Source organism: Loxodonta africana, chromosome 20 (genome assembly GCF_030014295.1).
Source record: "Loxodonta africana isolate mLoxAfr1 chromosome 20, mLoxAfr1.hap2, whole genome shotgun sequence".
Lineage (NCBI taxonomy): Eukaryota > Metazoa > Chordata > Mammalia > Proboscidea > Elephantidae > Loxodonta > Loxodonta africana.
Genome location: NC_087361.1, coordinates 56215876 through 56228470, shown reverse-complemented (window position 1 = coordinate 56228470; position 12595 = coordinate 56215876). Strand labels below are relative to the sequence as shown.

The following is a 12595-nucleotide window of genomic DNA, read 5'->3' as shown; positions in this document are numbered from 1 at the left end:
AAAGGCAAGGCTTTTAGCCACGGTCGGTCGTCAGCTTCGTGACTCCGCGCAGGAAGAGACTCTTCCGGAGCGCTCGGGGAAACGACCTAAACTTCTCCTCCCCAGAAGCATCGGTCGTCGCCCCCTGGCCCGCAAAAACGTCGAGTCTCCCTAACGTTCCCCATCGCACGCTCCCAGAAGCCCACACGCCTCCGTCGGGGCCCGGGGTGGTTCCCGCGAGTCCTTCGCGAGAGGCGCAGGCGCACTGCGCGGCCGAGGCCAGCGTTGCCCCGTCCTTCTCACCGAACTAAACTACAACCCCCATAATCATCGGCCGAACCACCTCCCGCTCTGGGTGGGGGAGAAGGTGGACCGGGTGGCCCCGGAGCAGGACGCAGCCGTCCGAGGTATCCTGCCTGTGTCCTTCTGAGTACAATTTATTTTTAACAGAGTTTCTATGTTTTTCTAACAAGGCAGGTCACCTGTCCCAATCATGTATGATTCTGCCCTCCGCATCTCCTGGGGACCCCTCAGTGTCAAGCCGCCGATGGTCTAGTCCAGTAGCGACACCAGAAGCGGCAGCAAAGCCGGGGGTGGAGGGCCGTCCGCGCACGCGTGCGCAGAGGCACAGCATGGGGGCGGGAGCCGCCGAGCCCCTTCCCGGGTTTGTAAAGGTGAGTAGGGGGCGGAGCGTCTCCCGGGTCGGCGACGCTAACCCTTCCTCCCCCATGGCAACTCTAAAGGCAAACGGCACCGTCCCAGCCGGCTCACAAAGCTGTTGACCCCAATCGTTCAGAAAATTGGGATCCCTAGGAGCGTTTACGTATCACAATCCCATTTCCAATGAAACCATTACCAGCATTTTGTTGTCATTGTCTGTTTACAAGTCTGAACTTGTTAGGTGCCCGGAAGTCGGGCTCCGACTCATAGCGACCCAGTGTACAACAGAAACCCTGCCCGGCCCTGCGCCATCCTCACAGTGCTGCTATGTCTGAGCCCATTGTTGCAGCCACTGTGTCAATCCATCTCGTCAAGGTTCTTCCTCTTTTTTGCTGACCCTCTGCTTTACCAAGCATGATATCCTTCTCCAGGGACTGATCCTGATAACATGTCCAAAGTACGTGAGAGAAGTCTCATCATCCTCGCTTCCAAGGAGATTCTGGCTGTACTTCTTCCAAGACAGATTTGTTCATTCTTTTGGCAGTCTATGGTATATTCAGTATTCTTCATCAACACCATAATTCAAATGCGTCAATTCTTCTTCACTCTTCCTTATTCATTGTCCAGCTTTCACATGCATATGATGCGATTGAAAATACCATGGCTTGGGTCAGGCGCACCTTAGTCTTCAAGGTGACATCTTTGCTTTTCAACACTTCAAAGAGGTCCTTTGCAGCAGATTTGCCCAATGCAATGTGTCTTTTGATTTCTTGACTGCTGCTTCCATGGCTGTTGATTGTGGATGGAAATAAAGTGAAATACTTGACAACTTCAATATTTTCTCCATTTATCATGATGTTGCTTATTGGTCCAGTTGTGGGATTTTTGTTTTCTTTGTGTTGAGGTCTGTACTAGATCGTGTGTTTTTAAAATAACACCTAATATTCTGGGAGGGCTCACCCTTCCCCTTGATTTTCTTGCCATCTGGCATTGCATCTCCTTCCTAAAGAGCTTGAAGACTTTTGGACATTGTGTTCTATTTGATTAAGCAGCAGACGAAGTATGTACTTTGTAATGTTCTCTATATCTTCTCTGAGAAGCCTCCTTGAAATGATGAAGACCGTGATATACTAAAGACGTACCACTGCTGATGATCTCCTTCTTTTGCGTTTCCACAGCATCCGGCACCATGCTGAGTCTTGTTTAAAGCACTTCCTGTGCTTAACAAATACTTTTTGGGTCACATAAAAGAAGAAAACAAATAAATATGAAGTAATTGTGGTAGCAGTGGTTTCACTACTATAGCTAGCCAGGGAATGGGTGCAAAGGTTAAATCCCACTCAGTACTTCATCCAAAAAATACATGTATATATGTATTTGAGTACCCACTATGACACCACGTACTGCAGTGCCCTTACGCTGGTGAACTAAACAAGTATGGTCCCTGCCTTCATGACATTTAAAATCTGGAGGGGATACAGACAATGGAGCGAATGTCCTTATTGTGCCCTCACCCTAATCATTTTGCTTATACGTTGCTGTGTGGCCTGTTGATGCTGTAACTTTCTGGAGCTACATTTTCTCATAAAATGAGAAGATGGGATTAAATGATCTCTAAGAACTTTCCAGCTCTAAAATTCTGTAGTTAGCTAGTGAGGAGTAGGATCCAGATTACATCACAATATATTCTATAGGACAGAGTACAACTGCCCCACAGGGTTTCCAAGGAGTGGCGATGGATTTAAACTGCTGACCTCTTGGTTAGCAGCTGAACGTTTACCCACTGTAGCACCAGGGCTCCATGTTAATGCTCAACATCGTGAATTTCCATTCTCTGCAAATATCAGTGAAATATACTATACCCATTGCCATCGAGTCGATTCTAACTTATAGCAACCCTACAGGACAAGACAGAACTGCCCTATAGGGTTTCCAACGAGCACCTGGTGGATTCGAACTGTGTAGCTCTTAATCACTACTCCACCAGGGTTTCCAAAATATACTATAGATATAAGAATTTGGGCAGCAGCGTTAGAAGAACTACCCCTTATTATGCTTGTAATTTCATATGCTACCTTTTTCCCTATTGCTGAAGATTTGAAATTAACTGATAACGCAGCTTTGTTCAACCTGTATTTGTTGTTGTTTTATAGATCGTTGCTAGGAAGAACTTCTGGTACAATAATGAACCCAAGGTACTCGATGATGGCTCAGATCTCAAGATCTCACCTGGTAAATGCTTCAGTGATTCCTAATCGAATGAAAATGCTTTCAAATCTTGGTGTCATTAGGTATAGAATGATGTCAACCCATAAATCCAAAAAGATCAGAGAGTATTATAGGCTGTTGAATCTTGATGAAGAATGTTCTGTGGATGATGTCAGACAAGCTTTTCATAAGCTGGCTAAGCAGTACCATCCAGACAGTGGCTCTAAGACAGCTGATTCTGCAACATTTGTAAGGATCGAAGAGGCTTATAGGAATGTGATTTCCCATGTGATAGAAAAAACAAATGCCAGACGAAATAAAGCTGAAGACGAGGAAGAAGAAGATAAATTCAAATATAAAATACCCCAACACCGGCATTATTTAAGTTTTGAAGGTATTGGTTTGGGGACTCCAAGTCAACGAGAGAAGCAATATAGGCAATTTAGAGCAGACCGTGCAGCTGAGCAAGTGATGGAATATCAAAAGCATAAACTGTACAGCCAGCACTTTTCTGGTAGTGTAATTGTTCAAGATGTAAGAGAGAGTAAAAAACAAAAAATAACGCAAGCAATTGAGCGTTTAGTGGAGGATCTCATTCAGGAATCGATGGCAAAAGGAGACTTTGACAACCTCACTGGGAAAGGAAAACCTCTAAAAAAATTTTCTGGCTGTTCATACATTGATCCCATGACTCACAACCTGAACAGAATATTGATAGATAATGGATATCAACCAGAGTGGATCCTAATGCAAAAGGAAATAAAGGATACTATTGAACAACTCAGAGAGGCCGTCTTAGTGTCAAGAAAAAAACTTGGGAATCCAATGACACCAACTGAACAGAAACAGTGGAACCAAGTATGTGAGCAATTCCAAGAAAACATCAGAAAACTAAACAAGCGAATTGATGATTTTAATTTAATCGTTCCTCTCCTGACCAGGCAGAAAGTCCATTTTGATGCACAGAAAGAAATTGTCAGGGCCCAGAAAATATATGAGACCCTTACAGAAACAAAGGAAGTCACAGATAAAAACCCAAATGTCATTGATCAGGGAGAACGGGAGAAAGCAACTGACTTCAAGACAGGTTTTTTTAAATGGGTGAATTTGTGGAGATTTATTAAAACATGAACATTCAATGTTCACCATCAGAGTAGTGTACCAAGTCATTTTCAGTTGCACTAACATCAAACATGGATGTTGAGATTTAAGAACTGTGTGTCTGCTTTTCACCAAAACTAATCACGTCTCCAGTGGTGTGTGAAGAAGCTGTAAGAGAATCAGAGAAATTTTCAACCACGGCTTTCCTCTGATAGCAAGAAATGAAGACAACTTACTTCTATGTCTAAATAAAACAACTTAATCCGTTTCAGAGTTTAAATGTTATCAGGTGAAACGAGCTAAGATGGGTACTCAGAGCTGGGAACCATACACGGTACCCCAAAATCCTTGTTGTTGTTGTTAGGTGCCGTCGAATCAGTTCCAACTCTTAGTGACCCATGTACAACAGAACGAAATACTGCCCAGTCCTGTGCCATCCTCACAATCGTTGTCATGTTCAAGCCCACTAAAACCCTTAGTGCAGTTCTAATAATAAGTTACTGTGTGCCTTCTTCAAACACAGGTACGCAAACAAAAAACAAAATTTATTATCAAAAGCTACAAAACTAGAGAAGCACGATGAAACTTAAGCAACTAAACTTTCAAACTTTTTTTTTTTTTTGTAAGTTTGCCGCATTTATGCTTCTGAGGTTATTAAAGCTTAAACTGTACTAAGACTTTTGGGATGTTCTTTCTGTGAGTGGAAATTTTAAGATCAGGAAATTCAACTAATGGAGTTACCACACTCCCCTTTCTGTAAAGACCTTTTTCTGTGGGTGCTACATGGAAAAAGCAGCCAACGGCTGGGGTTGTGCTTTTTCTTGTCTCACTTTATAATTCATTGGCTGTAGAAATCGATCAGCCAAGCTCGTTGATTTAACTACCCTAGAAATAAATACCAGTGCCACTTTTAAAGAGCTTCAGTGTATTTTCTGACCTTTCAGAGGTGAAAAAATTCCAGAGCTCAACGGAGGTTTAAGATTTCACTTCAAGCCTCATCTTTAATCAGAGGTTGAAATCACAGGTCTCCATAAACCTACCCTAAGCCTCCCCATGTCACATGTCAGACTCCTGAGAGGTGTTTTCAGCCATATGAAGGTCACAGTTTCCTGTTTAGGAACGCTTTAATAAAAATGTCTTAATTTTTTGCCAATTTGCGTCTTTGGCAAGTGACAAGATAACGATATTTCTGAGACTGTGGTGTCCCATCTACTTCCAGAAAATCTGACTTTTCAGGTCTGGATAACTGTTTTCTCCACCAAGAACTGGGCAATTAGAAGGATGTGAAGGGTGGTTGAAAGGTCTGTTTCCACATTTAATCCAGAACGTTATTATAGATGTGTTTCAGAAGCATGGCACCTGCCACTCTGACTTTGAAAGAACAAGTTATTTTGTGAAGCGTGTGATAGTTAAAACAAATACCTTTTTTTCGCCTCCCTATTACTATATTGTCAAGATCTTTCCAAATCAACAAATGTGGTTCTGTCTCATTCTTTGTTAAGCCTGCCCAGTACTGTATGCTGTCATGGAAATCAGAACTAATCAATACTGAGCAAACGAAACAACAGTGTAAACCGCAGTGCAAGGTTACGCAAAGAGAGATTATGGGGCATAGATAGGGCAAATGCAAGCTGGAGCTACCAGGAATCAGGAATGCGATATGGCATAATAAAACAGAAGATACCAGGTACACAGAATGTAACAGTAGCTCACACTTTTTGAGCACATTCCTTGCATTAACTAATTTCATCCTAACAGCAACACTATGACATAGGTACTATTATTAACTCTTTTTAAGAGATGAAGAAATTGAGGCACAGAGAGGTTAAATAACTTGCCTTGGGTCACACAGCTAGAAAGTGGTAGTGGAGCTGGAATTTGAACCCAGGCAGTGTGTGCTCAGCTGATTCTAGATCCCTGCTCTTACCCACACACTACACTGTTGGCACAGGAGCCTGGAACAGACCATACTGACAGCCTACTGCAGCGAAGAGCCAACAACTCCGTACCCTGAGGTGCTAGGGCTGTCTTGGATCCAGTTTGTTTCACAGTTGAACTGATGCTCTTGTCCTTGATCTCCAGTGGGGTCCCTGCCCCCCTCTTGCCCCCAATACCAATGAGTGTGAGACAGTGTGATGGAGTGGAAAGGGAATGGGCTTCGAGGGAAGCAGATCTAAATTCAGATGCAGGTTTTGCCACTCACCAGCTGTGTGACCTTCCTGAGCTTCATTTCCTTATCTGTCAAATGGGTATGGGGGACTCAACTTGCAGAAGTGCTGTAAACCTTAGAGATGATGAACATGAAATGCTGGTTGCAGGGTGAGGTCAGATTTGGTAGATCAGTTGTTCTCAATGCAGGCATTACTGCCCCTCAGAGGACATTTTAGAAATCAGTGGATAGAGCAAGGAGCTCCAGTGGAAATGGTGAACCACTTGGACTTTGAACTCACTCAGGAGCTCTGGAGGTGGGGTGGAGGAGGAAAAACCTGGCAATCTACTTTTGTAAAGACTACTGTCAAGAAAACTCTATGGGGAAGTTCTATGCTGTCACTAAATATTGGAACTGACTGGATGGCAAATAATAACACAGACAGAGCTTATATTTAGCTGATTTGCACCAGTATTTGTGCTGTCAAGGAGCCCTGGTTGCACAGTGGTTAAAACACTCGGCTACTAACCAAAAGGCAGTTGGAACCCATCAGGTGCTTCTTGGGAGAAAGATGTGGTAATCTGCTTTTGTAAGGATTCACAGCCTTGGAAACCCTGTGGGGCAGTTCTACTCTGACATATAGGGTCACTATGAGTTGGACGTGTCTGTCAGCTTGTCATTCTGTGGGGGCTTGTGTGTTGCTGTGATGCTGGAAGCTATGCCATTGTTATTCATTTACCGGCAGGGTCACCCATAGTGGACAGGTTTCAGCTGAGCTTTCAGACAAAGACAGACCAGGAAGAAGGACCTGGCAGTCTACTTCTGAAAAGCATTAGCCAGTGAAAACCTTATGAATAGCAGCTAAACATTGCCTGATATAATGCCAGAAGATGAGACCCCCAGGTTGGAAGGCATTCAAAAGATGACTGGGGAAGAGCTGCCTCCTCAAAGTAGAGTCGACCTTAATGATGTGAATGAAGTCAAGCTTTCAGTACCTTCATTTGCTGATGTGGCATGACTCAAAATGAGAAGAAACAGCTGCAAACATCCACTAATAATTGGACTATAGAATGTATGAATCTAGGAAAATTGGAAATCGTCAAAAATGAAATGGAACATATAAACATCAATATCCTAGTCATTAGTGAGCTGAAATGAACTGGTATTGGCCATTTTGAATCAGACAATCAAATGGTCTACTATGCCAGGAATGGCAACTCGAAGACGAATGGCATTGCATACATCATCCAAAAGAACATTTCAAGATCTATCCTGAAGTACAGCGCTGTCAGTGATAGGATAATAGCCATTCACCTACAAGGAATACCAGTTAATACAACTATTATTCAAATTTATGCACCAACCAAAGATGAGGAAATTGAAGATTTTTACCAGCTTCTGCTTTCTAAACTGATCAAACATGCAATCAGGGTGCATTGATAATTACCGGTGACCGGAATGCGAAAGTTGAAAACAAAGAAGGATCCATAGTTAGAAAACAGGGCCTTGGTGATAGAAACGATGCCAGAGATCGAATGATAGAATTTTGTAAGACCAAGGACTTCTTCATTGCAAATACCTTCTTTCACCAACATAAACAGTAACTATACACATGGAACTCGCCAGATGGAACACACGGGAATCAAATCGACTACATCTGTGGAAAGAGACGATGGAAAAGCTCAATATCATCAGTCAGAACAAGGCCAGGGGCCGACTGTGGAACAGACCATCAACTGCTCATATGCAAGTTCAAGCTGAAACTGAAGAAAATCAGAGCAAGTCTACAAGAGTCAATGTATGACCCACCTGAATTTAGAGACCATCTCAAGAACAGATTTGACACATTGAACACTAATGACTGAAGACCAGAAAAGTTGTGGAATGACATCAAGGACATCATACATGAAGAAAGCAAGAGGTCACTGAAAAGACAGGAAAGAAAGAAAAGACCAAAATAGATATCAGAAGAGACTCTGGAACTTGCTCTTGAATGTCAAGCAGCTAAAGCAAAAGGAAGAAATGATGAAGTAAAAGAACTGAACAGAAGGGTGGCTCGAGAAGACAGTAAAGTATTGTAACATGTGTAAAGAGCTAGCGATAGAAAACCAAAAGGGAAGAACATGCTCAGCATTTCTCAAGCTGAAAGAACTGAAGAAAAAATTCAAGCCTTGAGTTGCAACAGGAAAGGATTCTATGGGGAAAACATTAAAATGACTCAGGAAGCATCAAAAGAAGATGGAAGGAATACACAGAGTCACTGTATCAAAAATAATTGGTTGAGGTTCAGTCATTTCAAGAGGTAGCATATGATCAGGAACCAATGGTATTGAAGGAAGAAGTCCAAGCTGCACTGAAGGCATTGGCGAAAAACAAGGCTCCAGGAATTCACAGAATATCAATTGAGATGTTTCAACAAACAGATGCTAGAAGTGCTCACTGGTCTGTGCAAAGAAATTTAAAGACAGCTACCTGGCCAACTGACTGGAAGACATCTATATTTATGCCTATTCCCAGGAAAAGTGATCTAACCGAATGCGGAAATTATCGAACAATATCATTAATATCACATGCAAGCAAAATTTTGCTGAAGATCATTCAAAAATGGCTGCAGCAGTATATCAACAGGGAACTGCCAGAAATTCAGGCTGGTGTCAGAAGAGGATGTGGAACCAGGGATATCATTGTTGATGTCAGATGGACCCTGGCTGAAAGCAGAGAATACCAGAAGGATGTTTACCTGTGTTTTATTGACTATGCTAAGGCATTCAACTGTGTGGATCATAACAAATTATGGATAACATTGGGAAGAATGGGAATTCCGGAACACTTAATTGTGCTCATGAGGAACCTGTACATAAATCAAGAGGCAGTTGTTTGCACAGAACAAGGGGATACCGCATGGTTTAAAGTCAGAAAAGGTGTGTGTCAGCGTTGTATCTTTTCACCATACCTATGCAATCTGTATGCTGAGCAAATAATCTGTGAAGCTAGACAATATGAAGAAGGATGAGACTTCAGGATTGTTGAAAGACTCATTAACAACCTGCATTATGCAGATGACAAAACCTTCCTTGCTGAAAGTGAAGAGGACTTGAAGCACTTACTGATGAAGATCAAAGACCACAGCCTTCAGTATGGATTACACCTCAACATAAAAAAAACAAAAATCCTCATAACTGGACCAATGAGCAACATCATGATAAATGGAGAAAAGATTGAAGTTGTCAAGGATTACATTTTATTTGGATCCACAATCAACACCCATGGAAGCAGCAGTCAAGAAATCAAAAGATGCATTGCACTGGGTAAATCTGCTGCAAAGGACCTCTTTAAAATGTTGAAAAGCAAATATGTCACCTAGAAGCCTAAGGTGCTTCTGACCCAAGCCATGGTGTTTTTAATCACATCATATGCGTGTGAAAGCTGCGCAATGAATAAGGAAGACCAAAGAAGAATTGATGCCTTTGAACTGTGGTGTTGGTGAAGAATATTGGATTTACCATGGACTGCCAAAAGAACGAACAAATCTGTCTTGGAAGAAGTACAACCAGAATGCTCCTTAGAAGCAAGGACGGCGAGACTTCATCTCACATACTTTGGACATGTTATCAGGAGGGATCAGTCCCTGGAGAAGGACATCATGCTTGGTAAAGTAGAGGGTCAGCGGAAAAGAGGAAGCCCTCAATGAGATGGACTGACACAGTGGCTGCAACAAGGGGTTCAAGCATAATGATTGTGAACATGGCTCAGTACCGGGCAGTATTTCATTCTGTGGCACATAGGGTCACTATGAGTCGGAACCAACTTGATGGCACCTAACAACAACAACGAGCTGGAATCCAGTCATCGACAGTGGGTTTGGTTGTGCTGTCTGGCATCCATTCTGATTGGTCGATGAGTCCATACCATCTGAGTTGTTAAATATTTTGAATATCATTCCTGACCACAGATGTTCTGCAATGTGCAGGACAGTCGGCCACAGTGAGGAATTATTCCACGTCCTGCCTAACTTTCAAATGTCTCACCAGACATTGATGTGTCTGCAATCAGCTGAGAACTAAGTTATATTTTACATGTAAACAAAACATTCATGTGTCTGTAATCATCTTAGCCTAGAACTAAGTTATATTTTACATATAAACATAACATTCACGTCTGTAATCATCTTAGCCTAGAACTAAGTTATATTTTACATATGAACATTACATACTTTTTGCATTATTTTAACATACATTTTTTTTTTCCACAAATACAACTGCTGTGAAATTGCAAAAATATTGTATTCCTTTTTTCGGGAATTTTATCAAGAATTGTACCCCATTTCAGAAAAACATTACTGACACCATGGCTTACCAATACTACACACATACTGCAGTTTGCATTTGTAGTTTTGAAGGCAGATATATGCTCGTAGAGATTTGATAGGTTTCAGGGTAATTTGTTATGCAGCGATGGAAAAGTAATATGTTAGATGTATATGAAACTCAGGGATCTCGTTAATTTCATCAATAATCGTTGCCTTAAAAATATTTCATATTGACTGCACTGACATCGAGCACAACAGAGAATCCCTGAGGGAGCAGGAGATCAGTCGGATGCAGACCCCAAATTCTCATAAAAAGACCAGACTTAATGGTCTGACTGAGACTAGAGGAATCCTGGCGGTCATGGTCCCCAAACCTTCTGTTGGCCCAGGACAGGAACCATTCCCAAAGACAACTCATCAGACATGGAAGGGACTGGACAATGGGTTGGAGAGAGATGCTGATGAAGAGTGAGCTACTTATATCAGGTGGACACTTGAGACTGTCTTGGCATCTCCTGTCTGGAGGGGAGATAGGAGGGTAGAGAGGGTTAGAAACTGACAAAATTGTCACGAAAGGAGAGACTGGAAGGACTGACTCATTAAAAAAAGAATAAGTGGGAGTATGGAGTAAGGTGTATATAAGCTTATATGTGACAGACTGACTTGATTTGTAAACGTTCACTTAAAGCTCAATAAAAATTATTTTAAAAAAATTTCATATTTACTGCCTTTGTAGTTTAATAACAGAGGCATTGGTGGTTCAGTGGCAGAATTCTCACCTTCCACGTGGGAGACCTGGGTTTGATTCCCCGCCAATGCGCCTACCACTCATCTGTAGGTGGAGGCTTGCATGTTGCTATGACGCTGGGCAGGTTTCAGGCAAATTTCCGGCCTAAGATGGACTAGGAAGAAAGGATTGGTGATCAGTCTACTTCCAAAAATCAGCCAATGAAAACCCTGTGAATAACAACGGTGTATTTCATTCCATTATGCATGTGGTCACTATGAGTTGGGGGCTGACTTGGCAGCTAGCAAGTTTAATGATAACCTATTGCTGTCAAGTGCTACTCATAGGGACCCTATAGGAGTAGAACCGCCCGATACGGTTTCCAGGGAGCAGCTGGTGGATTCAAGCTGCAGACCTTTTGGTTAGCAACAGTAGCTCTTAACCACTACGCCATTAGGGTTTTCAGGGGCTTCAAAGTCTTTTAAATTCCCATTTTCAGTACTTGGACTTAAACAGTGTCCCTTCCCCAAACAAGTAAACAGCATTTTATATTCTGTAGAAAATTTAAACGGAGCTTTCAAAGGCTGCAGAACTTATTACGCTGAAAAATTACGAGGTAGAATCTTTTCTTTTTAGTTTTTATTGTGCTTTAAGTGAAAGTTTACAAATCAAGTCAGTCTCTCATACACAAAATTTTATATACACCTTGCTATATACTCCTAATTGCTCTCCCCGTAATGAGACAGCATACGCCTTCTCTGCACCCTGTATTTCCGTGTCCATTCTGCCAGCCTCTGTCCCCCTCTGCATTCTCATCTCCCTTCCAGACAGAAGCTGCCCATATAGTCTTACGTGCCTACTTGATAGGAAGTAGAATCTTTAACAGAGACAGTAGGAAGAGTCCTGAGTATAAAAAAGCCAACCATCTGGGTGGATGGACAGGAAAAGCACCGGGACAGAATAAGAAAAGGAGTTAGTTGTAGTGTGTTGGTAATCTAGGGTAACCAGTTCCAGCTGTGTAGCCTCGGTCGAGTAACTTCACCTTTCTAGCCCCCATTTCTGAACGACAGGGATTAGAAAAGCGCCTCTATGTCTAAGGATTCAGAGAACTTCCCTGGAGCACGTGCCCTACGCTGCGGGGCCTCGACGCAAAGAGAGCCTGTGCCCTCCGGGTCCTGGGCTCCCCAAGCGCGACCTGAGGCATGCTCTTGAGATCCGCTTGCAGGCACGCAGCGCTGGAGCTGGGCAGCTGCCACGGCCCAGAAGCGGACGGGAAGGGCCGGGTTCGCAGCCGCAAATCACAACACGCCGGGTCTAGACCGCTCCCCTCAACGCCGGCACAGCGGCGGTGCCCGCCCCGCCCCCTCGGAGCTCCGCCCCGCCCCGCCCCGCCCCCGCCAGGCCGGTGCGCACGGCGCTACGCCCCGCCCCGCATCTTCGGAGCCCCGCCCCATCGCCACGG

General features: G+C 43.2%; 1 protein-coding gene across 1 annotated transcript; it reads left to right on the top strand.

The window, feature by feature from the left end:
- The first annotated feature begins 543 nt into the window (after positions 1-543).
- Positions 544-12366, top strand: DNAJC28 (DnaJ heat shock protein family (Hsp40) member C28). The gene is made up of 2 exons (XM_003410299.4): positions 544-653; positions 2793-12366. Exon 2 carries the CDS (start codon positions 2824-2826, stop codon positions 3976-3978), a length of 1155 nt encoding a protein of 384 aa, XP_003410347.3. The 5' UTR covers positions 544-653; positions 2793-2823; the 3' UTR covers positions 3979-12366.
- Positions 12367-12595: the final 229 nt, after the last annotated feature.

What these genes read in the sequence shown, in the direction of transcription:
- DNAJC28 (XM_003410299.4), top strand. Translation starts at nt 2,824, where the DNA reads ATGAACCCAAGGTACTCGATGATGGCTCAGATCTCAAGATCTCACCTG.